The sequence below is a fragment of the Protopterus annectens genome, chromosome 4.part1 (assembly GCF_019279795.1).
Source record: "Protopterus annectens isolate FY-2018-M chromosome 4.part1, PAN1.0, whole genome shotgun sequence".
NCBI classification, from domain to species: domain Eukaryota; kingdom Metazoa; phylum Chordata; order Ceratodontiformes; family Protopteridae; genus Protopterus; species Protopterus annectens.
Window position 1 is genome coordinate 686700685 of NC_056734.1, and position 24456 is coordinate 686725140.

Sequence of the window (24456 nt, forward strand, 5' to 3'; positions counted from 1 at the left end):
TATCATTAAATAAATATAACCATATTTGCATGTTTAACGGATTATCAGCAGTAGCCCTTAACCAGTTTATTTACTTGTAAACTATAAACATGAGGAACATTGTCTGTGTTTCTTAGCTGCATAAAAATAGCACTAGAACAAAATACATCAGAAGGGCTGATCAACTATTAATTTCTTTCATGGAAGGGAAAGAAGGCTTAGCAGACATTAAAAAAGATCCAGTCTTAAGTATAGTAAGCATTAAAAAGAAAAAATATAGCTTGTTCTTCTGGGTCGTAGCATATTTCAGACATATTTCTGTGAAAGACGTTTTAGAAGCTGCTAATTTTTTTTCACAGTCTGCTCTTTTCACTAAGCACTACAGGTTAGGTGTGCAATCCAGAGATAAGATAGGCACTATCATTGGTATGCAGAGAACCCTGTAAATGGCCCCCTTTATTGGCACATTAATAGTTAGTGGGAAACAATCCTGATGTTACAGTGACTTTTCCCAAAGAAGATAGTACAGTTATTATTAACATAGTTAACATTAGATCTTCAAAGAGTCATCACTGCAGCAGTAAAGCTATTCTACCTCCTACCTTCTGGAGGATTGTACATAGATGCTTAGAACCATTGTTACTTTTCCTTAGTTTTTATATTTGTATTTTAAGATTTATTAGCTATCTGAGGTTTATAGCTTTTTACCATCACAGTTTCATTAAGGGATTGTATGGCTAAAAGAAGAGAAAAAAAGCTCTCTGGTAATGATAACTTTATAAGACTGTCTCACACTTCTAGCAAGGATGTTTGAAATGCAGGCAAGGATGCAGTGCAAGCCTACATAGGGAATAAGAGACTGTCCTTTAAAATCTGACAGGGATGAAAACAAAATGAGATAAAATCCTTATGATATATTGTTACACTGATTCACGTTTACAAGCTACTGTTAAGTATCTTACCGCAGTTTTACTTTTCACGCCCCTTTACCAAGATGCATTAGAAGGTATTTGTCAGTGATTTGACCTTTCTACTAAAGATGAATGGGAAAACAAATCTGGAGAAATTAGAAACAGCAGAACCAAAACCAACAACAAGCTTCACAGCAAGATAAGTCCTTCACTTCTACTGAATGAAGGTTGTTTCCATCATCACTGTACCTATGTTCTTCCCCACAGTTTTCACCTAGGAGGAAGATTCTCCCATTTTTAATAGCAATGTTACCAAATAACCACAGATCAGAAAAGTGAGAGAGAGTTTTTAAGGGCAGTTCTATGTATAGTTTTGTGCCATACTACTTCCAGGATTTTTCCCTTTTACACTAAAATGGCATGTAGGTTTGGCAATTCAAGCATTTCAAAGTGTAGTGATTACCCAGGCAGTGTGGCCAGTTCTAGAGGCACAAATAGGAACTTTTTTCCTGGTATCGAAGAAGGAAAAGCAGTGGAGGTCTGCTGTATGTATCCTTTTTATATCTGAACATATTCATAACAACAAAGAAATTAAAGATGCTGACTGTTTTCTTTCTTACAATTTCATTTGCAGGTGGCACTAGATATGCATAGTACATACTTAAATATTTCCATTTTCATAGTCCACAAACTTCCCATTTTCATGATCAGATGTTCACATTTTCAGTATGTTAACTTGCTTTCTGTCTTTTCTGTTGCTGTCATAGTTTTTACATACCTTTCTCCAGTGCATTTTTATCTGAGGTTGAAAGGGAATTCATGTTGATCCTTACCTGTCTGATTGCCTGAATCAAACTAGTTTTGTAGAAGCTTCAAGTTCAGCCTTACAGGAAATCCTATTTTGATTCCAGAAAGTATATGTCCTGATTCTCAAATTGTCTTTACATAGTAAGACCTTTTTAATGGTACTGGTTGACAAAAAAGCAATTACTAGAAAATGGAAGTCAAAATCTAAACCAACTGCAAGTGAAGTACTGAATATTGTACTTGTACAGATCCTGTCTAGTGTCTAGGTATGTTTTTGCTTGTAGGAATCATATAGCTGACTCCCAACCGAGTGAAAATATCTGCATGCTTCCATTGCCAACTCTTCTCTTTTAATTGGTGTGGGATGTAGAAAACCTTTGGCTCAGCTACCCCTCCTCATCATCCCCAAGTGTTGTTGCTCACTCCCACCTACTCCAGGTCCAAACCCTTGTTATCCTCCTGCATCACAGTGGACATTGGGTCAAATCAGGTAATCAGCCTGACCAGTTTCCATATGATTACTAGAGTAAGCCTTCATTACCTACTCTTTTGTTCTGGATTCAGCAGATCTGATTGAGAAGTTGAAAAATATTGAAGTCACTAAAAATGACTTTTTTTAGTTACAGCTGCTTTAAAAAAAAAATATATATATATATACTGTCATTCCACATCAATTTGGGCTTTCGTGGATTAAAAAAAATATTTATCTATTTATTTTCTTCTGCTCTTGTTAATGGATGTGCAAGTTTGGTTTATAATGTTTGCAGTGATTCTTTATAACAATTTTTTGTTTTGGTTTGTTTTTAAGGAGTGATACCTTAAGCAAAGAAACTGCATATGTTACATATGGTATCTGTTATGACCCCAATTATGCAGGCATAGTTTTGGCACAATGGGAAAAAGACATATGATTATCAGAACCCATGTTCAGGAAGGTCAACGTTTTTTTTTCTTTGTTTGTTTTATTGATGGTGCATCTTTGCATTTGGACTAGAGTTTTTGATGAACTGTCCACTTCCATCCTCTCTGCCCAGCCTTTACATTACCTGTGCTACTAGTCAAGCATGGGCCATTCTGGGGTGCAGTCAGGTCTTTGTTTCTCTGCATCACAAGGCCAGACTTATAGTGATTTCAGTTTAACTTTTTATGAATTTGGTTAAGTATCAGGTTTCACTTCCAAAGCAAAATACATTTTATCTCAAAAGGAGATCTTTCTACTTTGGAAAATTGCCTTTAGCACTGTCAATGTTTTTGTTGCCTTTATTCACACTGTAGTGATTTAAAATTCTACTGTGAACATTCATAGCAAAAGTATTGAAAGTTTTAAAATTAGAGCGATATGCCAGGTTGCATAAAATCATTGTCTTAACTTTGTAAGGTTAAAAATGTTTAATCCCAAACGTACTGCATTTCTTGAATGTCAGTATTCTTCTTTCCAAATACAGGTGAAAAAGCATCCTTACACCATTAAGTTGTATATAGTCGTCATTTTACAGAATCTCCCTTTTTTATACACTTGAGTAGTTTTGCTGTTTGCATCTGTAATTTTCTTGATGAAATAAATCGTTTGAAATGTCTTAGACAAATTAATACACGCTGTCAAGCTTTTTCCAGCACATAATATGATAATGGGCTTTTTAGTCTGTACACTTTTTAGTAATAGCAGTTGGCCACTTGTTCACAATATGAATGACTGTGCTAAAAATCATTTTTAAGATCCAAAAAAAATACATTTGTTGCACTGCATAAGATTTTCATTTTCTGTTTTTTTGAGAAAATATTTTTAATTTTTCTATATCATGTTACCCTACAGACTGCATGCAAACATTTTCAGTAACTCCTTATCATGAAAGAAAATTGTAATAGAAGAGTATGCAAGGTTTAATTCAGAATTGTTGAAAGTAATCATATTTCAAATGCACTTTTACTTTTAACAGTGCTATTTCCATTTTTGAAACCAGGTCATCCTTTAAGCTGTACTTTCACAGCACTTCATATATTGAATGCTTTTATTTGCTGATGCTAATATGCAAACTGTTTGGTATCATAATATCAGAGTTGCCTCTGATATTCAGATTTTGTGAGGCAGTCATCAAAACGTTTAGAATGTGATTGCAGATTGTTTATTTCCACTTTCACTATGTCAGATGTCCTCATTTTGTCGATATTGCATTATAAACAGGTATTAGCTCAGTTTTCCAGTACGATTCAGAAATTCAGCATTAAGAAGAGTTTAGGAGTTTATAAATGGTGGTTGAAGGAAAAAAAAGGTACAATGGAAGACGTTATTCTTACTGGGGAGAGAAATGATGCAGGAAATTTGGGGGAAAAATTCAGACAGCTACTCAAAATGCTACATTTTTGTACGTATGTTTTACAGTAGCATCTGTTTCCAGTTCTAGTTGAAAAATGACAACAGGCCAGTATACTTGCCTGGTTAAGAAATGAATACATCAGTTACTTTAGTATTTTAACACTGAAGACAATGATGTATTGTACTGTATGTTATATGTCACTTATGTTGCTCTGAAGAGAGATCGTGTAACAAAGCTGGTAAAAAAAAAAAAGATAGTATTGACCACGTCAATTTGTCATGTATATTCTTAAATTAATGAGAAGTAATTAATCAGAAATCAGTTATGAATAATAATGTTTTTGTTTGATAGGTGGAAGTGAACTGGGAGAATATACAAGCAAAAATAGAGATGGAAATTGCTAAAGAGAGGGAAAACGCTAATTCTACAGTTCGGAGCAGTGTATCTTCCTTACATAAGTAGCTGCTGGAGGATATCCTTAACTTACACTATATTGCCAGTACAGCCCAGCTTAAAACTTTGTTTTATATTGCAGAGATAGCACAGGTATTGTTTTGTTTAAAACGGTTTATATTTCACACTGATTTAATAACTACATTTGGAAGTGAACAAAAGCTTAATAATGGGGTTGACAGTGGTCATACGGAGAGTGATATCAACATAGGCAAGAAAAGTAAGATGACAAGATATTGATTATTCAAATGATAGTAGGAAAAAGCCATTTATGAAAACAGTTAATATGTTTGGGATGTCATCTTTTGTAAGTCTACTGAAGTAGAGTAAAATGGATTGCTACATTAGCAATGTAGCAGGTTCCTGTTGAATGCTGAAGGTCCGTACTTATCATCTGAGAACAGTGAAAACTCAAGTGTGACTAGTGGGAATGTATATTAATTTGGAGGTTGAGGTTTCGCTGAGTAACCCCTGCTCAACAGCAGTCACAGAGATATAAGTAGCAGGAATCTAAAGAGACAGCCCCCTCTCTCTCTGTCTCTCACACACACACACACACACACACACACACACACACGCACACGCACACGCACACGCACACACACACACACACACACACACACTAGATAGATGGGGTGCTTTGGCCTTCTGTAAATAATGTTATAAGTAACAGAGAGTTTCAGAATGCACTATTTTTGTGTGAATTGCACTTTAAGTACCAAAGTGTAAGAACTTGCTACAGACCTTAAAATATCACAGTGATTTTTCATATTTGAGTGATGAAACTTTAAATTACTAAACAATTACATAATTTACAGATGAGTTATATGATTCTTTGATATTTATTGTTAGTGTTTGATACATACTTACAATGCATTTGAGATTCACTGTAGCTTTTGTAAAATGAAATCTGTATCTCCCATTTCTGTACTGTAATAAACTGTTGCTACTTTCTAGTTTTCTGTTTTGTGGTTTATTGTTTTCCTACTGGTTTGTTTTTTCTGACGTTATTTTATTGTGCATATGTTAAGAAAAAATATTTTCAGTTGCAGCTTCCTTTATTTTTCATGTACTTAGAACATTAGACCACAAGTAAGTACACTGGTCACCACAGTAATTGAAGCCAAAATATTTATTTTCTAAAATTTATTTTGTATTATTTTCACTTGTCATCTACATATCCATGCAGTCCCCCTATAGAGGGGTACCTAGCATTTATGCAACAGATTCCAAACATTAAAACTTTTCTCTCTTGTAGAATTGTGTACACATAATCATGATCCCTCATCAACTCAATGGAGATATAACGTCTGTACCTTCAAGCGCAGTCCTAAAATATTTAATCATTTATTTTTTTATTCACATTTTATACATGTATTTACTCTCTCTACCCTTTAAGCATCTTTTGAGCCCCCCCCCATCTACAACTTTCATAATGAGTTCTTGCCTGCTTCCCATTCTTTATCAGTATCATTTGTATCCTACTGCTCTGTCTATAACTTGTCATCTAACACATTCACTTTTCCCTTCAACGTCATCTGACCTGCCTCCTTAACTTCTTAATATGATAATACTTATTTTTACATGACTTAACATTTGACCATTTGTCATGAGGTTTCATTCACCAGGTACTCTTCCTGTTTGCCAGTGTCAGTATCAGTTCTGTCTGCCTGTGATCCCATCCATTACCATGTCTTCCTATTCCCAGCAATCATAACCTCCATGATATGTTTATGTCTTTCCCATGTACAGTGTCCCACTCTTATCATACCTTAATCCCAGTCTTCCCCCACTCATGTACTTTTTCAAAGCATGTGCAGCACCCCCCATGCCCATCTCCCTTTTATCACATTTCTGTCAAGAATATTCCTTTTTTCATTTATTCCCTACTAATTTTGTTGAGTAAAACAGGTCTGTATAAAATTCTTGTATGCTAGTCTTGTTAGTATGATAAATAATATGTCTGCCTTGGCAAAACACATATCACCAAATCTGTATTATCTACCTGGACATATGGTGAGAACCCTGTCCTAGGAAATGTATTTATCTGTTTACTTTTGTTTACTGGGAAAGTCCATCTGTGAACTGAAAGCACCATTTCCAGTGGAGGCCTGGGGAGAAAAGCTCCAAAACAAGGATATAAATACATTTTTGACAACTCAAAATAAAAATGGTCAACAAAATATTATTTACAAAGTGTCTCAAAGGAAATGGTCAACAAACATTATTTACAAAGTATATCAGATTAAGGAAATACATGTTTGTAAGATATTTTGAGTAGAATCAAAACTACTATGTTAATACCTTTTATAGTATCCATAGTAGACAGAGTTAGGATTGCATACTTCAGACTGTAGTTGTGGTACAGTTTCACAGTTTATTAGTTGACAAGTAATATTTTAGAGTGGATTTGAACTGTTGCAGGTTATTTAAAAGCCCAATGTGGTTTGGACGTTTGTTCCATCCTTTAGAGATGGTGACAGATAGTAGCAAGTCACTGTAATAATTATTAGATTTACTAGGAAAAGTTAAGTTCTGAGGATCTTGGAAATCTATTTGATACATGCCATTTGGATGAGATTTGACAGCAAGGGTGATTTAAATAGATGGTAAAGCATTTTGTGTGCTGTGAGCAGCTGGAAGTGATGGGATCAGTTTGAGAGGCTGCAGGTGAATTTGTTAATTTTGTTGTAGGTGCTTTCTAGTTTATGTTTGGTGGAAGAGTTGAGATGTATGAATATTGCTAAGGCATGTAGGAAGGTAGGAAGGAGAAGAGAGGTGGCAGGTACTTTTTTGACTTTGAGCATTTAGTAGGTGCTTTGTTCTGTAAAGAGAGCATAGTTTGCAGTGTGCCTTTTTGACTGCAGTGTCAAAGTGCAGATCAAATTTTAACTTATCAGTGATAATTCTAGTAATTTTGTGTTGATGACCTTTTCAATTTTTTGTGTTGTTTGAGGAGATAATGTTAAGGTTAGTGTTCTTTTGATTTATATCTTTAGGAAAGAAAGGATTCATTTGGTTTTGTTGGGGTTTAATAGCAATTGAAATGTATTTAGTCAGTTTTCTATAGAGGTGAAAGCTTCCCGTGTGATGTTTCTAAGATGGGTAGATTTGAAGTTGAGTCCTCAGCACAGCATATTTTGTTAAGGTGGCGAGTTTTGATTCCAAGTGCATGTCATATTGAAAAGTATTGGCCCAAGTATGGAGCCTTGGGGGACTCCAGTAGTGATTAGGAGGAGTGTGGAATGGGAGCCATTCCATTGTTACAGACTGGGTATGATTGTTTAGGTAGCTGGTGAACCAGCTGGTTGAGGGAGTTGTGAGGCCTAGGCTTTGGAGGAGTAATTGATGGGAGACCATGATAAAGACTTTTAACAAGTCCCAGAAAAGATAGGAACAAAATTTTGCTTCGATTAATGGTATCTAAGAAATGTAGCAGGGCAGGTTTAGTGCTCTGATAGGGTCAAAAGCCATGTTGGGTAGGAGAAAGTAATTGGTTATAAAGTAGAAAGGCTAGGAGTTGCTGATGTATTCATTTTGAAGTACTTTAGAGGGAGGAGGAAGGATTGCTATAGGGCCATAGTTTGATAGTTCATTGGATGTGCCAACTTGTGTAATGGGATTTTGAAGGAAGCTTTCCATAGGGCTGTAGTGTAGTTTTTTGTAATGGATCTGTTAATTGGGATAGATACTGGGTAGAAAATGGTGTCAGCAGCTATAGTGAGGTATTCAGATGGCAGGTTGTCATGAGCTAGTGTTGTAGGTTTCAGTTTTGTAATGTACTTTTTATGGTATTTGATGTAATGGGATCCTATCTCGCCTACATTCATGACAGATGGGTTCGGAGCCGATCCATCGGCTCCGACTCGGCAACTAATACACTAGCACGAAGTCTCTCATTGGCTGGGCTACTCCCTATCCCAGGATGCACCACACCTGCTTCCCCAGATCTTGTTTGCCGCTTAACAAGCTGGACGTGGTCTTGACTTGGCTGGAGCTACGTGGTTCTTTTTACCTTATTGGTCCTTGACCTAGGGAATTTTTTGTCTATATTAACCAAACAGCTGTTTTAACAGCTATTGCTTTCTATTTCTTAAGTTTTTGTTGGAGTGCTTGAGTGTTTCCAAAAATTTGATTTATTCTGTCGGGCAAGGCCCGTTTAAGTTAGAGGGCCTTTGCCCTACCTTTGAGTGCTATTAGGTTTAATTAACTTTTGGTTAGTTGTTTTTCGGGCAAAGCCCGTTTAAATTAGAGGGCTTTGGGCCGTTTAACTGTTTTCTAATTGTTGTGAGGTAAACTTTCACCGGTACTCGCGCCAGTGTGTCTCGCGCTTTTCAGTTGGCGCTTTTTTTGTGTATAGTGCTATACTTGTTGAGTAAGATTTCCATAGAGTTTTTTTACTTGTTGTGGCTTGTATCATGTCTAAGGAACAAAAGTCAGGTTTTAAAAAATGCACTCGGTGCAATTACAAGATGTCCATTACAGACAGTCATTCAGTCTGTGTTTATTGTTTGGGGCCGAAACATCTGCAAGAGACTTGTAGCGTCTGTCATGCGTTCTCCGCTAGAGTTCTTCAAGAACGCAAGAACAAGTTGATATTGAAAGGGCTTATTAAACCTTCTTTTGAGGAAGCCTTAGATCCACCTGTTGCTTCCAAAGAAAGATCATCGGCTCCGACAAGTCCGTCGGAGCCGACTTCTAAAAAGACTAAATTGACCTCTTCTTCCTCGGCTCCACTGACTTCGGAGCCGAGGGTCGAAGGGTCTGCCTCGATACCTCCTACTTCGGCTCCATTGCCTTCGGAGCCGCAAGTGGGAGTATCGAGGTGAATCACCTCCATTGGTTCCAATGGCTTCGGAGCCGGTGGAAGTGTGCAGCTCAGACTCTTCCCCTTCGGCTCCGAAGAAGGCTCCTTCGGTGCCGATGGTGGTCCATGCTGTGGTGGAGTCGGCGCCGATAGCATTGGAGCCGTTTCAGAGCCGGTCCCCTTCTCTCTCGGAGCCGAGAGGAAAGTCTTCTCGATTGTCTACCTCCTCTAAATCCTCGAGACTTTCTGATTCGGACCTGGATAGGGTTTTACAGAGGCTATTCCAATCTCCAGTGTTTACTAAAATGGTCTCGGCTCCAGCACAGTTTGCTTTGGAGCCGATCCCTCCTCCAACACATTTGATTCCTCCTCCAACCTCTTCGGAGCCATTGGAGCCGGTGGTGGTGGAGCAATGTGGAGCCATATGGTCGGAGCAGAGACCCCTTACAGGCCTCTCGGTTCCGACTGTGCTTCCTACCCTGTCCTCCGGTTCAGGGTTTGGCACTGCGACTTCTTCAGCCGGAGCCGAAGGGAACACTTTAGGTTTGGGTGCTTCGGTACCTAGTCTTCCTCTTGGAGCATCGGCTGCTGGAATTCCTAGTGCCATCGTGGCCTCTAGACCAGCGACCTCCTTGGATTCTGGAGGTCCGGCCTTTGAGGTCATGAGGAGCGCGCTAGCCATGTCTTTGCCGGTTCAACAAGATTCTACCTCACCGTCCCTAGAATTGGAGACTGGTGCCTCTGTTGTGTTGCAGCCCCTGGCAGCGGGCCCCAGGGCCTGAGGATACCCCCATCGGCGGTTCCTTCTTCGGGTGGTCCGTCGAATCTGCTTGGACGAACCCCCAAGGAAGAAATTGTGTAAGAGGAAGCACGTAGACTCCCAAGATGAGTCTGTTACATCAGATACTGACCTCGATGACGCAGAAGGGTCTCCCAAATCATCTTCGGATGATATCTCCTTCTCAGACATCTTGGAGATTCTGAGACAGAGAGGTGACTGGCAAGCCAAAACCCCTTCAGCTGAGGAGTCAGTCTTCCTCAAGGCCTTTGGGGCCCAGCCTTCCGCCTCCTGGGTGTCTCGATGAACTCCTTGATTTGGTTTCTCGAAGGGCGTGGGAACACCCTGATTCTGTGGAACCGGTGCCTGCGAGGCCCAATAAATTTTTGTCAGCCCCAGAAGGAGTTTCTCACAAAGGGTGTGCCTGTAGATGCTTTGGCGGTGGCTTCTGCCACACAGCAGGACGTGGCAGAGGCTTCGACGTCTGTTCATCCTCCTAATAAGGATTCTAGGAGCATGGATAGGTACGGAAGCGTACCCTCTCTTCAGCGGCCTTTGCCTTACGGTCGCTGAACTACTTATGTCATTTTACGAGGCTCCAAAGGGATCTTCTCAAAGAGCTAAATGACTCTCTTGTTGGTAACCTACCTGAGGCGCTGGCCCGACTGTTGGCGCACAGATGACTACCCTCTTTTCTATTGTTAACTCGTCCATGAGGCTCATTTCATATGCAGCCGAAGGCGAGCAGCGGAACAGGCGTTGCCCTCAGGAGACAAGCCTGGTTACGCTTGTGTTCGCGGAGGCCTTCAAGTCTTCCTTCGCCCTTTGATGGGTCATCTTTGTTTGGACCCAAGGTGAAGGACACACTAACTCGGTGCGAGCAGGAGGGCAAGACTTTGACTGCCGTTGGGGCCCGATTTTCCGCTCCTTCTAGGCCTTACCCCAAGGCTGGGAGAGGAGGGAAAATGTGGTTTAGAAAATCTCAGAAGTCTTTCCCTACTCCACCCAGTGATTCCCCTCCAGAGGCAGGGGGGATTTGGAAGACGCCGCCCAGAGGTGGCAGAGGCCCCGTAACTCTGGAGACCGCGATTCCTTTCGTGGTTCTTCATACAACCAGCGTTCCTGAGTTGTTGCCCGACTGTGCATCTCCGGAGCCAGTCGGGGGTCGCTTTGCGGCATACCCACAAGCTTGGGAATCCATAACAAGCGATCAGTGGGTGCCAGCATTATTACCGGAGGATATATCATCCCCTTCAACAAACCCCCCCTTTCTTTAAGGGAAATCCCAGACGTACCACCCAGTCAGCGGGATCAGGCAGCATTAGAGGTTTCAAAGCTGCTAGAAAAAAGAGCCATCCAGCCTGTCCCCATCGACCAGATCGGATCAGGAACTTACTCAAAATTATTTTTGGTACCAAAAAAGACAGGGGACTTCAGGCCCATTTTGGACCTCAGTTCATTGAATCGTTTCGTAAAGAAGTCCAAATTCCAAATGGTCACTCTTCAATCTATTCTTCCTTTGCTGGAAAAAGATGCATGGATGTGCTCCATAGATCTCCAGGACGCTTACTATCACATTCCCATAGCTCAAGAGTCCAGGAGACATTTACGCTTCCGCCTCGGAGTCAGTCATTTCCAATTCCGAGCACTGCCCTTTGGTCTCACCGCAGCCCACAGGGTGTTCACCAAGTGTCTGGCAGTGGTAACTGCTCACCTGAGAAGTCTGGGATTCCAGGTGTTTCCTTATCTAGACGACTGGCTCCTTACTGCCACCTCCGAGCATCTACTACTCCAAGCGCTCAGAGCCACGTTCACCTTGGGCTGTTTCTTGGGGATCACGTTCAATTTGCAAAAATCTGTACTACAGCCATCTCAGCGTATTACTTTCATAGGCAGACTTAGACACAAAAGAATGCGCCTTTTACCGGCAGCAAGAATTCAGGTCTTACAAGATCAAGTCAAATCCTGTCTCCCCTACTAAGAGCCCCGGCACATCGGATCCTACAACTGTTGGGCTCGATGGCGTCGACCATACTTTTAGTTCCCTTGGCCAGACTTCACATGCGAATTTTACAATGGCTACTGTCGGTTCAATGGTCTTATCAGGAACTTCCCTTGAACCACTTAATCATAATCACGGAAAGTTGCCGTCGAGATCTGCATTGGTGGCTTCTCCAATCAAATCTCAACCAGGGGCGACCCTTTATACCTCAACGTCCCGTTGCCACTGTGACTACGGACGCCTCCCAGGTAGGGTGGGGGGGTCATTACCTGGACAGGTCGGTCCAAGGCACATGGCAGATCCAGGAAACGCATTTGCATATCAATGTCCTGGAGATGAGGCGGTACTATTGGTACTCCAAGCTCTCCATCACGCTCTCCCACAGGGCCCGATTACTATCCTATCCGACAACATGTCGGTGGTGTGGTACATAAACAAGCAAGGTGGGACCAGGTCTTACCCACTATGCAGAGAAGCCATGAGACTTTGGCACTGGGCGGTAGCTACCAACCACTTTCTAATGGCAACGCACATACCGGGGAAGTCCAATGTGATTGCGGACAGATTAAGCAGGACCATTCTTTTACCCCACGAGTGGTCCCTCAACCAGGGTATAGCTGCGAAAATCTTCGACAGATGGGGTCTTCCTTGCTGCGACCTGTTTGCCAGCCCTCACAATGCGAAATGCAGAGAGATGTTCTTCATCTCACATTGCTGCAGTCCTTACATATGGGTAGTCCGCTGTCCTCGGTCGGCCCGAATACCAAAGTATTAGGCTGACGTCGGTCAAGGTGCTTAAAACTGACATCAGGACATCAGGGTACAAAAGCGCATGACCGACGTCATTTCCTCAGTCTTTTTTGCCGCATGGTCCGATGCAGAAGCAGCGTTGCAAGTGCCGTTCGGCGTTCTGAAATTTTTCGAATTCGGAGTTTCAGACCGAATCCAAGTTGGCTAAGTACCCCGTTGGGGAATATTTTGGTTTTTCTTGCCTCAGTGTTTTACGGATGTCAGAAAAAGTGAATAACTGTATTTCTTGTGGGAAACAGATACCGCATAGGGATTATCATTCTTTGTGTATTCCTTGTTTGGGGCCTGAGCACGACGTTGTTGGGTGTCGCTTTTCTGCTAGGTTCAATAAACGCACTATTAAGCGAAGGTTGGATTGTGCTAGGCTGGTCTTTGGGAAGCGGTGCAATTATAATATGCCGTCGGATTCTCCGGCCGCTTCTCGAAGAAGCGCAAAGACAAAGCAGTTAAACCCAGGCAAGATGAGTCGTCCGTTCTGGACGCCGGTTCTTTAGAGGCTTCAGTGGAACCAGTGGTTCCGACGGAGACTTCTCTGGAGTCTCAGGGGGAGACTTTGATTTTGCAGGAGGTGGTCTCTCAGGAGGCAGGTCAGGCTGAAGGGGCTTCTCAAGTTACTGTACTCCCCTCCCTTCCTAGGGTGGTTAGGCCTTCTCCTTCTGTTTCCAAGGCTTCTCCCAGAGGCAGGCCAGTTTTAGCTTCTGTTGGTGTCACTCCTAGTTCAGCAGGGTCTGTGCCTAAGAAGCACATGCTTAAAATGGCAGAAGATTTAATTACTCTGATTAGAGGTTCTATGCCCCCTCCTGATAAGAGGCCTAGGGTGGAGCCAGAGTTGGGAAGTTTTGAGCAGGCTTGGATGTTTCAGAGTCTTCAGCTGAAGACTTGCAGGAGTACTCTCCTTATTCTGATTCTGATGCAGATGATTCCACTCCTTCTGCTTCTCCTCCAGAGGATTTTTCTTTTTCAGAGACACTTCATTCTGTGAGGGAACATTTTAAGTGGGAAGGTCAGGACTTCTCTGATTCTAGGAAAAGGCTTAGGGAGTTTTTGCTGTTACCCCAGCATAGGCCCTTGGCTATACCCCCTGTTCTGGATGTTGTGGAAGATGTGTTTGCAGAGGCTTCACTTAATCCTGATTCTCCGCCTCCTGCTCCTGTTAAACCGGATAGGTATTACAGGGTGCCTGAGGCTCATAAATATCTTTATAAGAGTCCTAGGGCGGACCCAGAAACTCTTAGTCAGGGACCTAAGGGTGTCAAGGCCTCTGTTGTGAAAAATCCGGTTCCTCTAGATAAAGAAGCCAGAGCTTTGGATAGATGGGGAAAGAAGGTCTGTACATCTTCTACCTTAGCTATGAGGGCTTTGAATTGCCAGTTTCATATGTTGAAATATCAAAACTTTCTTCTTTCTCAATTGAAGTCTAAGGTGGATGCTCTGGCGGAAGGCATTGAGTGTAAAGAATTGCAAGATTTGGTGCATGTCTCTGAACAGGTGGGTAAGCATTCATTACAGTGTGGTTTTGATGCTGTGCAGGCCTCGTCTAGGGTGGCTGCCACTGGCTCAGTTCTTCGCAGGCACGCCTGGTTGAAGGATCAGAATTTATCTGACCATGTTAAGACAAGGATTTTGGATGCTCCTTTGCAGTCGGATGTGTTGTTTGGTTCACCTGTGGAGTCAGTCTTAAAGAAAATGGAAGACAAGGCTAAGTCTATGCAGGCTGTTAAAGATTTTTTGCAAGTTCAGCCTCCGAAGTTTAGTAGGAATTGGCCTGCTAAGGGGTGGACGTATCCTTCTTATGATTCTCAGTCTAGGGGTAGATCTAGACGTGGTGGGGGCAGAGCTCAGAGTTCTTTCAGGCCTAGAACAGGGAGTTCACCTGCACAATCTTCGGGTGAGGGCAGGGGCCAGTCCTTTCGTAAACAGGCCCAATGACCTACTTTTTCAGCTGCCAGATCCTTCTTGCCTGGCAGCACCTTTGGGAGGAAGGTTAGCACTCTTCAAGGAAAATTGGATGTTGATTACCCAAGACAAATGGGTATTGGATATCATACACCAGGGTTACAAGTGTTATTTCCATACCTTGCCTCCTTTCAAAGGCATGCCAGACGTTCCTCCTCAGCAAAGACTAGAGGCTCGCAAACAAATTTCTCTACTACTTCACATAGGGGCCATACAACCGGTCCCTCTGCCAGAAGTGGGCCTAGGATTTTATTCTCGCCTGTTTCTAGTACCAAAGAAAGGAAACACGTGGAGACCAATTTTGGATTTATCCATCCTCAACACCTATCTGGACATTCCCAAGTTCAAAATGTAAACGTTACAACAGCTTTTACCTCTGCTGGGCAAAGATCACTGGATGGTAACTCTGGATCTCAAGGAGGCTTACCTTCATGTTCCTATCAGGCCCAGTTGCAGGAAGTATCTGCGTTTTCGGGCTGGGACTTCACATTATCAGTTCTCTGCATTGCCCTTTGGCTTATCTACTGCGCCCAGAGTGTTCACGAAGGTTCTGGCTCCAGTGGTAGCTTTCTTCAGGCTAAGAGGAATACAGATCTATCCTTATTTGGACGATTGCCTGATACTGGCCCAAGAAAAGGACGAACTTCTTCATCATTTACAGTATGTGATGGCAGTGTTAAGATGCCTGGGGTATTCTGTGTACGAAATAAAGTCCAGTCTAGTACCCTCTCAGGACATGTGCTTTCTGGGTGTGAGACTGAATACAGCATCCCAGATGGCCTTTTGACCCCGGACAAACAAAAGAATCTTTCTCTTTACTTCCACCAGTTGTCTCATCAGTCCAGGCTGACTGCAAGGACAGTCCTTCAAGCCTTGGGGTTCATGGCATCTTGTATTCTGGTACTTCCCAATGCCAAACTGCATATGAGGAAGCTACAATGGTATCTCAAGAAAGTATGGACACAGCACTGCCAAGATTTGGACACTGTCATTCAAATAATACCTTGCATTCAAAAGGAATTTTTGTGGTGGGCTCAGGAATGTCACCTAAACAAGGGACTCTCTGTGACCCGGCCAGAGGCGAGTCAGATTTTAACGACAGATGCCTCAGACAAAGCTTGGGGAGCTCATCTAAATGGAAAATGGGTACAAGACACGTGGCCTGCCAGACTTCAACATCTACATATCAACTTGAAGGAGATGTTAGCAGTCCAATTTGCATTGATAGCTTTCAAGGATTTACTTCTTCCAGGGCAGGTGTTGATTCAAACAGACAACACAACTGTCATGTGGTACATCAACAAGCAAGGGGAACATTCTTATCCTCTATGCAGACAAGCAATGATTTTGTGGGAGACTGCTCTCAGTTTACAGCTAAATCTTCAGGCAAGGTTTCTGCCAGGTGCACAGAACTCCTTAGCAGATGTGTTGAGCAGACAAATTATGGATCCCCATGAGTGGAAATTGGATCCTCATGTATTCCAGAGATTGACAGTGTTATGGGGAACTCCAGACATAGATCTGTTTGCTTCTCCACTAAATTACCAGCTGCCAAAGTTTTGCACAAAAAGGTTTCATCCCTCAGCTTGGAAAGTGGATGCTCTCTCATTCAATTGGAGCAATCTTCACGTGTATGCCTTTCCACCTCTGCCTCTCCTCCCAAAGGTACTGCTGAAGGTCAGACAGGACAAGCCAAACATGATTTTAATAGCTCCAGATTGGCCTCAACAGCACTGGTACCCATTACTGAGAAGTCTGGTACAGGAGCCTCCATGGCCTTTGCCTTGATTCCTCACCTGCTGTCTCAAGAGAACAGTCATTTACTCAATGTCAAACTTCATTCTCTACATCTGACAGCCTGGCATATTCTGTTTTAAACCCTGGAGGGTCTCAGCTTCCACAACAAGTTTTGAATGTTATTTTGGAGGCCAGAAGGCCTAGTACAAGGAAAGTTTACGCAGATAAATGGAGGAGATTTTTATTTTGGAGTACAGCAAAGGACTTTGATGTTTCTAAACCTAATTTAAGTGTTGCTTCAATACCTTACTGAGTTATTGGACAAAGGTTTGTCCTTCTCCTCTATAAAGGTTCATGCTGCAGCAATTTCTGCTCACTATGACTGTGACCATTATTTTCTCAGCCTTTGTTTAAGCAATTCCTTAGAGGGGCAAAGAATATAAGACCCCCACGTAGAGCTCCTACTCCTGCTTGGGATCTCAATTTTGTGTTGGAGAAACTCACTCTACAACCTTTTGAGCCTGCAGCATCGGCAGAGTTTAAATATTTATCTTGGAAGACTGCTTTTTTGTTGGCCATTACCTCTGCGAGAAGGGTTTCTGAATTACAGGCCCTTATGGCAGTTGAGCCTTTCTTAATTTTCCACAAGGATAGGGTGTCTTTGCGTACTAACCCTTCTTTTATGCCTAAAGTGGTTTCTAGTGTGGCTTTAAACCAAACTATTCATTTGCCTACTTTTTATGCAAACCCCCAAAATAAAGGGGAAAGGATTTTGCACACTTTGGATATACACAGACAGTTGCAATATTATTTGAGCAGAACTAAAGGGTTCAGGCAGTCTCAGCAGTTGTTTGTTTCTTTTGCTTTGGGATCTCAGGGCAAACCTGTTTCAAAACAAACTATTTCTAAGTGGATTGGTTTTGTATTGCTTTCTGTTATTCCCATCATGGTAAGGAGATTCCAGCTGGGATTAGGCCTCATTCCACTAGGGCTACTGCCACTTCTACAGCTTTTTAAGGGGTGGCTACTAAAGATATTTTGGAAGCAGCTACTTGGAGTTCAGTGCATACTTTCTCTAAGCATTACCACCTTCCACTTTACTCTAAATCTAGGGCTGGATTTGCAACTGCAATTTTACAAGGCATGTTGGCAGCTCCTAATGCTTTATAGTTTTGCCATCCTCCCTTACCTCTGCTTTGGGATTCTACCCATATGTAAGGACTGCAGCAATGTGAGATGAAGAACATAGTACAGTTTTGTACTTACCATAAATGTAGATGTTCGAAGATCCACATTGCTGCAGTCCAATTTACCCTCCCTCCTTCCCCTCTGTTGTTGAAGGTGGTGGTGTGGTTTGTGTTGTACATATTGTAAATATGGTTAGTGCACGGGTGGTTGGTTAGGTTTTGCTGGTTTTTGGCTTTGGCCTTTCTTGTTAGGGCCTTCTGACATCTGGGGCAAGAAAAGACTGAGGAAATGACGTCGGTCATGCGCTTTTGTACCCTGACGTCCTGATGTCAGTTTTAAGCGCCTTGACCGACGTCAGCCTAATACTTTGGTATTCGGGCCAACCGAGGACAGCGGACTACCCATATGCAAGGACTGCAGCAATGTGGATCTTCGAACATCTACATTTATGGTAGGTACAAAACTATACTTTCTTCACACTGTTCCCTTCTCAGGGACAGATTCCCAGGGACGCTCTGACTCACATTTGGCCCCCTGGTCTTCTCTACGCCTTCCCTCCGTTCCCCCTCTTACCGAGGGTGATACAGAAGGCCATTTACATGGAGAGCGAGATGATTTTGATTGCCCCGCACTGGCCTCGTCAAGTTTGGTTTCCTTTCCTACAGAGGCATGCGATAGAAGGTCCATGGTTTCTGGATCCGGTGCCAGACCTGTTGACTCATCAGTCAGGACGGCTTCATCCATCTCTCAGGTCCCTGAAGTTGGCAGCATGGTTACTCCACTTCCATCCTTAGTCCGAGACAATGCTCTTTCGCGGACGTGGTCCACATACTGTCTTCTTCTCATAAACCTTCCACCATCAAACTTTATTCCAGTAAATGGAAAAGGTTTGCCTTCTGGAGCTCAAGAACGGGTATAGATCCTCTCACTGCACCAGTATCGGAGGTTCTGAATTTTCTGGCCTCCCTTTTTCAGTCGGGCTCTTCAGTTTCTACCATTAAGGTTCAGCTAGCGGCCATCTCTAATTTTCATGCTTCATTTGAACCTTCATTGATGTCTCACAAACTTTGTAAGGCTTTCCTTAAAGGGGCTTGGCTCCTTAGGCCTCCTTTATCTCATCCTGTTCCCCTTTGGGATTTGAATATGGTTCTTGCTGCCCTAACTGCCCGTCCTTCGAACCAGCTGCTACCTGTGATTTAAAATTTCTGTCTTGGAAAACGGCCTTTTTAGTAGCCATAACGTCTGCCAGGCGAGTTTCAGAACTTCAAGCTCTTTGTTCTGATCCTCCCTACTTGATTTTTCACAAGCATAGAGTTTCATTGAAATTAAACCCTGCATTTATACCAAAAGTGGCCTCCTCTTTCTGTATTCAACAAACTATAGAACTCCCTGTCTTTTTCCAGAATTCTCTAATAACGCAGAATATACTTTGCATCAATTGGACGTACATAGACAACTGCGTGTTTATTTGAATAGAACCGCTCCAACGGAAATCTAATCAATTGTTTGTTTCCTTTGCAGTGAACAAATTGGGTCAACCAGTAACAAAACCTCCATATCTAAATGGATTAAAGATTGTATCATTTTATTTATTCACAGGCTAACAAAGACCTCCCCTTTCCAGTCAAGGCTCATTCTACCAGGGCAATGGCTACTTCCGTAGCTTTTCACTCCAAGTTATCAATAGATGATATTTGTGCTGCAGCAACCTGGACTTCTCCGCACACTTTCATTTCTCATTACAAATTGGATGTGGTTTCTCGAGGCAGAGCTTCCTTTGGTTCCACAGTTCTCAGGAGTGTTTTCCAATGAGCCACCGGGATGTAGGTGCTAGGACGCTGTCCCATCTGTCATGAATGTAGCGAGATAGGATCCCATTACATCTTTTAGTTATGTACTTACCATAACCCGGATGTATGGGATCCATCTCGCCTACATTCATAAGTACCCACCCTTCTTCCCCCTTCCATTTGGATTTAGAGGAGCTGTAGTCCCTTTTTTCTTGGCGTTCTTTCTTGAAGAACTTTAGTTGGTTATAGTGACTACTAGTTTTTCTGTGTTTGCATGGATGTATGAAAGCGAACAAACAAGATCTGGGGAAGCAGGTGTGGTGCATCCTGGGATAGGGAGTAGCCCAGCCAATGAGAGACTTCGTGCTAGTGTATTAGTTGCCGAGTCGGAGCCGATGGATCGGCTCCGAACCTATCTGTCATGAATGTAGGCGAGATGGATCCCATACATCCGAAGTTATGGTAAGTACATAACTAAAAGTTTGGTTGTCAGGTTGAGTTGGGATGTGGAGCTATGTTCATGGTATAGGTAGTTCATGTTTGAGTTAAGCAGAGTACTGGATGTGAAGTGTTTGTTGAATTTGTCTGCAGTGTCCCTGCTGGTTTCAGATGAGAAAGAATTTGGGGTGAGTTTTCTGCCTGGTTTTAGAGGCTGCTTAAATTTTGCCAAAATCTTTTTTTTTTTGTATGTGTAGTCTGTTTTGTGGAGAAGTTTTTTATCTTAATGAACTTGGGCCTTTGTGTGATTTCTGAGGCACCGATATCCATCTAGGTAGGACTGGGTCCTAGTTTTGTGCCATTATTTCCAGGCTGTGTCCTGGTCTCTTGTGAGTTGTTTAGTTTGATGGGTTTACCATGAGCAGAATTTATTTTCACTCTTTTGTGTCTTACTGGGGCTTGTTAGTTTATGGTTAAGAAGGAATTATTGAAGTGACAACTTAATCTAGAGCAGATATTTTAGGGGTTCCCAGTCACATTGTTTAAATGTATCATTAAATATGGATTTATTAAAATTAACTTTTTCACAAAGTTGAAGTATAGGGGTTTGTGGGACTTGGAAATTACATGAAACACACAGCAAACTGATAAAAAAATGTAAGAGTACTGGGTTGAAAGTGCTTGATTTTTGAATAAAGTTAGGTGCATCAACTTCTCATTCTCCATTTTGATTTGTGGGGCTTGTGGTATTCTCTGTTGACGTAGGTAGGGTGATGATCACTAAGACAGTTTGGAACGGTGCTGGCTAGCTTGATTTTTTCAGGGTTGGTTGACAGTATGCAGTCTAGTATGGACTTTTTTGGATACTTTGTCAAATTGAGTTGGATGTTGAATCAGCTGAGTGAAATGAAAGAGGTTAATACTGGGAGTAGAATTAGGTCTGTTAGAGGTCCAATATATGTTAAGGTCACCAAGCATGATGGTTTTCTTGGACGAAAGTAGATAAGTAGCAAAACATGTTTTCTGTATTTTTGGCATTTTGGGGGAGGAGGGATTTAGGCAGATACAATGATTATGGATTTCTGATTATTTGTTGTTTAGGTGGAGTGTGGTTATTCATATTTCTTCATTGCTGTATTGTGGAATAGTTGGGAGGTGGGTCATACCCCCGAAACATCTTACAGTAAGAAATCTGAACAAAGTCTAAAAGAAGAGGGGACAAAGGCCCAAAAATAAGGACAGATGTTAAATATTCATCTTATAAACTTAAAAAGTTGGTAGAGAAACAGGATTTGTGTTGGCATAAATTTTCTGAAGCATATGAAGTCTGAAACTGAAGAGTATGTCAGTATTTATTGACTTCAGTCATCATTAATTTGCCACAGTTATTAGGAGGAACAACAGATCAAAGATATGAGGGAAAAATCTGGACAGCTGAGAAGCATATTGTAGATGCTTCTGGCATTGACAGAATATTACCTTTAGGCATATCTCTCAACCTGGAAACATCAAAAATCTGGACAAGGCCCACAAATAGGTACAAATCTACTCTGATTAACATAAAATTTACATCCATAATTACATAACCACGCCCACTCCAAAGGAATTGTGGGATACCAACTTTCAAATGCAAACTGAAGAACAAACAACCAAAATATGAACAAATAACTCTCAAACACTAAAGGTGGTCTGTCACAAAAACAGTATACGATCTGAGGAAGACAACAGTCGAAAGCACTTATCAGATATCTTCAAGGGACAGTCTTGAGCTTTTTTATTTTTCATTTTATTTTCAAGTTGAAGTTTTATTCGTATTAAAGGACTACATTTTAATTGTAACACTTGTGGATTTCGTTGATTGGCCATCCTTGGGTGGATTTTCTGTCTTTTTTCTGCCTAACAACCAAAATATGGCACTAGAGTCCCTCTACAGCCATGTCCCATTACCTGGCTATTTTGCCCCATTTACCAGAAACACTAATGTGTGCATACTGCTTTACTTCTATGATCTACAATGATTATTTGGATTTTATTTTTACATTTTAAGCACAATGCACAAACACTAATAGACATTTGCTAAACAAAGCAATACTGTCTCACAATGAAAATAGACTTAGCATTAAAACGTCTCTGTCCTTGAAACTCACATTCATTGAAACAGCATTGAAACCCACATCACATCCAAAGAAAATGCATCTGGCCAGTGGTGGATAAAGATTACCTTTGGGCTGTTTTCAAATCATAGGCCCCTTGCACACAAAACAAGAAACATACACGTGTTCTTTGATACACCTTCCTGACTTTAGTAAATTATATCCCTTGTATAATACAGCATACTTGTTAGACTTAGAGTGCATTTTAAATTTATTGTTTGAACATTTTTTCCAGTAGGCAATGAAACAAAATGTATGAACCAATAATGACAGAACTGCCCAATTCAGAACATTTCCATCATAAAAGTCTACTTCAACAATGTATGTATCTGTGTGTGTGTGTGTGTGTGTGTGTGTGTGTGTGTGTGTGTGTGTGTGTGTGTGTGTGTGTGTGTGTGTATATATATATATATATATATATATATATATATACATATATATATATATATATATATATATATATATATATATATATATATATATATATATATATATATATATATATATATATATATAGAATGACAGTAGTGTAAGCTATAGGCATTTTGCATAGCTTCTTACACTTATTTTCAATTTCAGTTTTTTTTTGGGGGGGGGTCAAAAGGCAGAAAAAACAGACACATTTTAAACATTGCTTGTATAATTTTGGAAAGTTGCCAGAATAAAATGTTATGTTACCACCATGCATTTCACTGCTAAGTCTTGAACCCAGGACCCTGTGCACTACAATCAGAGCAACATACCACTATGCCAAATCATCAGTTTCCTGAAAGACTGAAACTTAAATGGTTGTCATTTAGTGAATTCAGTTCTCACTTCTCACCACAGCTCTCAACCTCTTAGCACAGAAAACCTGTCCAAAGCCAATAATGGGGAAATACAGAATTCATTTCTCACTTCTCACCATAACTCCCAATGTCTTATCACAAAAAAACCTGAACAAAGCCAATAATGGGGGAATACAGCCCCAAAATAGGGACAAGTTTCAAGTACTGATCTTATAAACTAGAAAATTGCTAGAATATATGTGGGTGGGGTTGTGCTCAGTGTCCATCACTAATCACAATCTAAATATGGTCTCTTCCAGTACATGACAGAGCTGCAGTCCAACTGCTCATCCCATCCCCTTTAACCAATATGGCCAACAAGTTAATTTAGTGATTAACATAAACCTCCATTCACCATCACAGTCAATGACAAATTAATGAATAAACATCTTACCCATAGAAATTAGGTTTCTTTATTACTTCATGCTGTACACTTCATTGAACTGTGAGACACTTTTCTTTAAATTCTTTGCATATAAGGAACTGCCTATGTGCCAAAGTTATTTAATTCAATATTCAGTGAAATATAGCATGCTGTGTGTTTCACAAGATCCCTTGGAGAACTGAATAGAGGTGTAGTGAGCATGTAACACAGATTAAGCTATTACTTCATGTTAGCCCTCACTAACTAAGCATGATGGTTAGCAATGCAACAATGAACAGCATCTGGGAAAATGTGCTATATCAAGGGTTAACATCAATGTTCAAACCAGATTAAGTTTTACATGCTTAACAAAACAGCAGAAGATGATCATACACTACAGTGCAATGTTATGTTTAACAGTTTGACCTGCAAAATGATTAGTTAGGGAACCACAGTGACATTTTTTTCTTCAGAAGAAATGCATGACTGAAAAATTATGACTTGCAATCTAATGCTAAGATGTCACATTAAAAAGTTAATGCTGTATAAATAAGAATTATGATATGTAATCAGTTACCCAGTCAGTCATTTTGTGTCATAAAATAAATATTTTATTCCCAGAAACTAATTTACTGCAATAAAATTAAACATTCAGATATGCAATGAAATTTCAAGTGAAAGAAAATGTGGACTGATGAATCATGAGTTGCAATCAGCTTTTAAGTTGAGAAATCACTTTCCATTGTGAAATGAAAACCTGTTGAGTACAATTGCATTTCTTACCAAAGCAGTTTGGTTTTGCCTTCAAGTACAACATTCTGATGTAAACCCAAATTTTATCTAGTGAATGCAAGTCTTGCACCATGGAATAAAAACATTCAGATGAGCCAGATCCATGATGAGAACTCTATCCCTATGTTTTGATAAAAAAGCTAAAAATATTATACAAAATGCAATATCAGCCTTATATGAGCATACTATATAGTCAGCCAAGCAGAAGCAGAAAAATAAACACACACACGCACACACACACACACACACACACACACACACACACACACACACAGTCCATTCACGAGAAAAAAGCTCTGCGGTACCCACAATCTCGCTCGCTAGTATACCCAGAAGACCAATTTTAAGC

General features: G+C 41.1%; 1 protein-coding gene across 4 annotated transcripts in view; it reads left to right on the forward strand.

Annotated features, from left to right (window-relative positions):
• IFT80 (intraflagellar transport 80) overlaps window positions 1–5421 on the forward strand; it is a 2191035-nt gene extending 2185614 nt beyond the window's left edge. For 3 of the 4 annotated variants that reach the window (XM_044070463.1, XM_044070465.1, XM_044070464.1), the window contains one exon: window positions 4364–5421. In XM_044070463.1, the coding sequence (XP_043926398.1) occupies window positions 4364–4474 (111 nt within the window). In that variant the 3' untranslated portion in view covers window positions 4475–5421. The remainder of the gene's footprint in view (window positions 1–4363) is intronic. The other variant, XM_044070466.1, reaches the window with a different exon arrangement.
• The last annotated feature ends 19035 nt before the right edge of the window (window positions 5422–24456 follow it).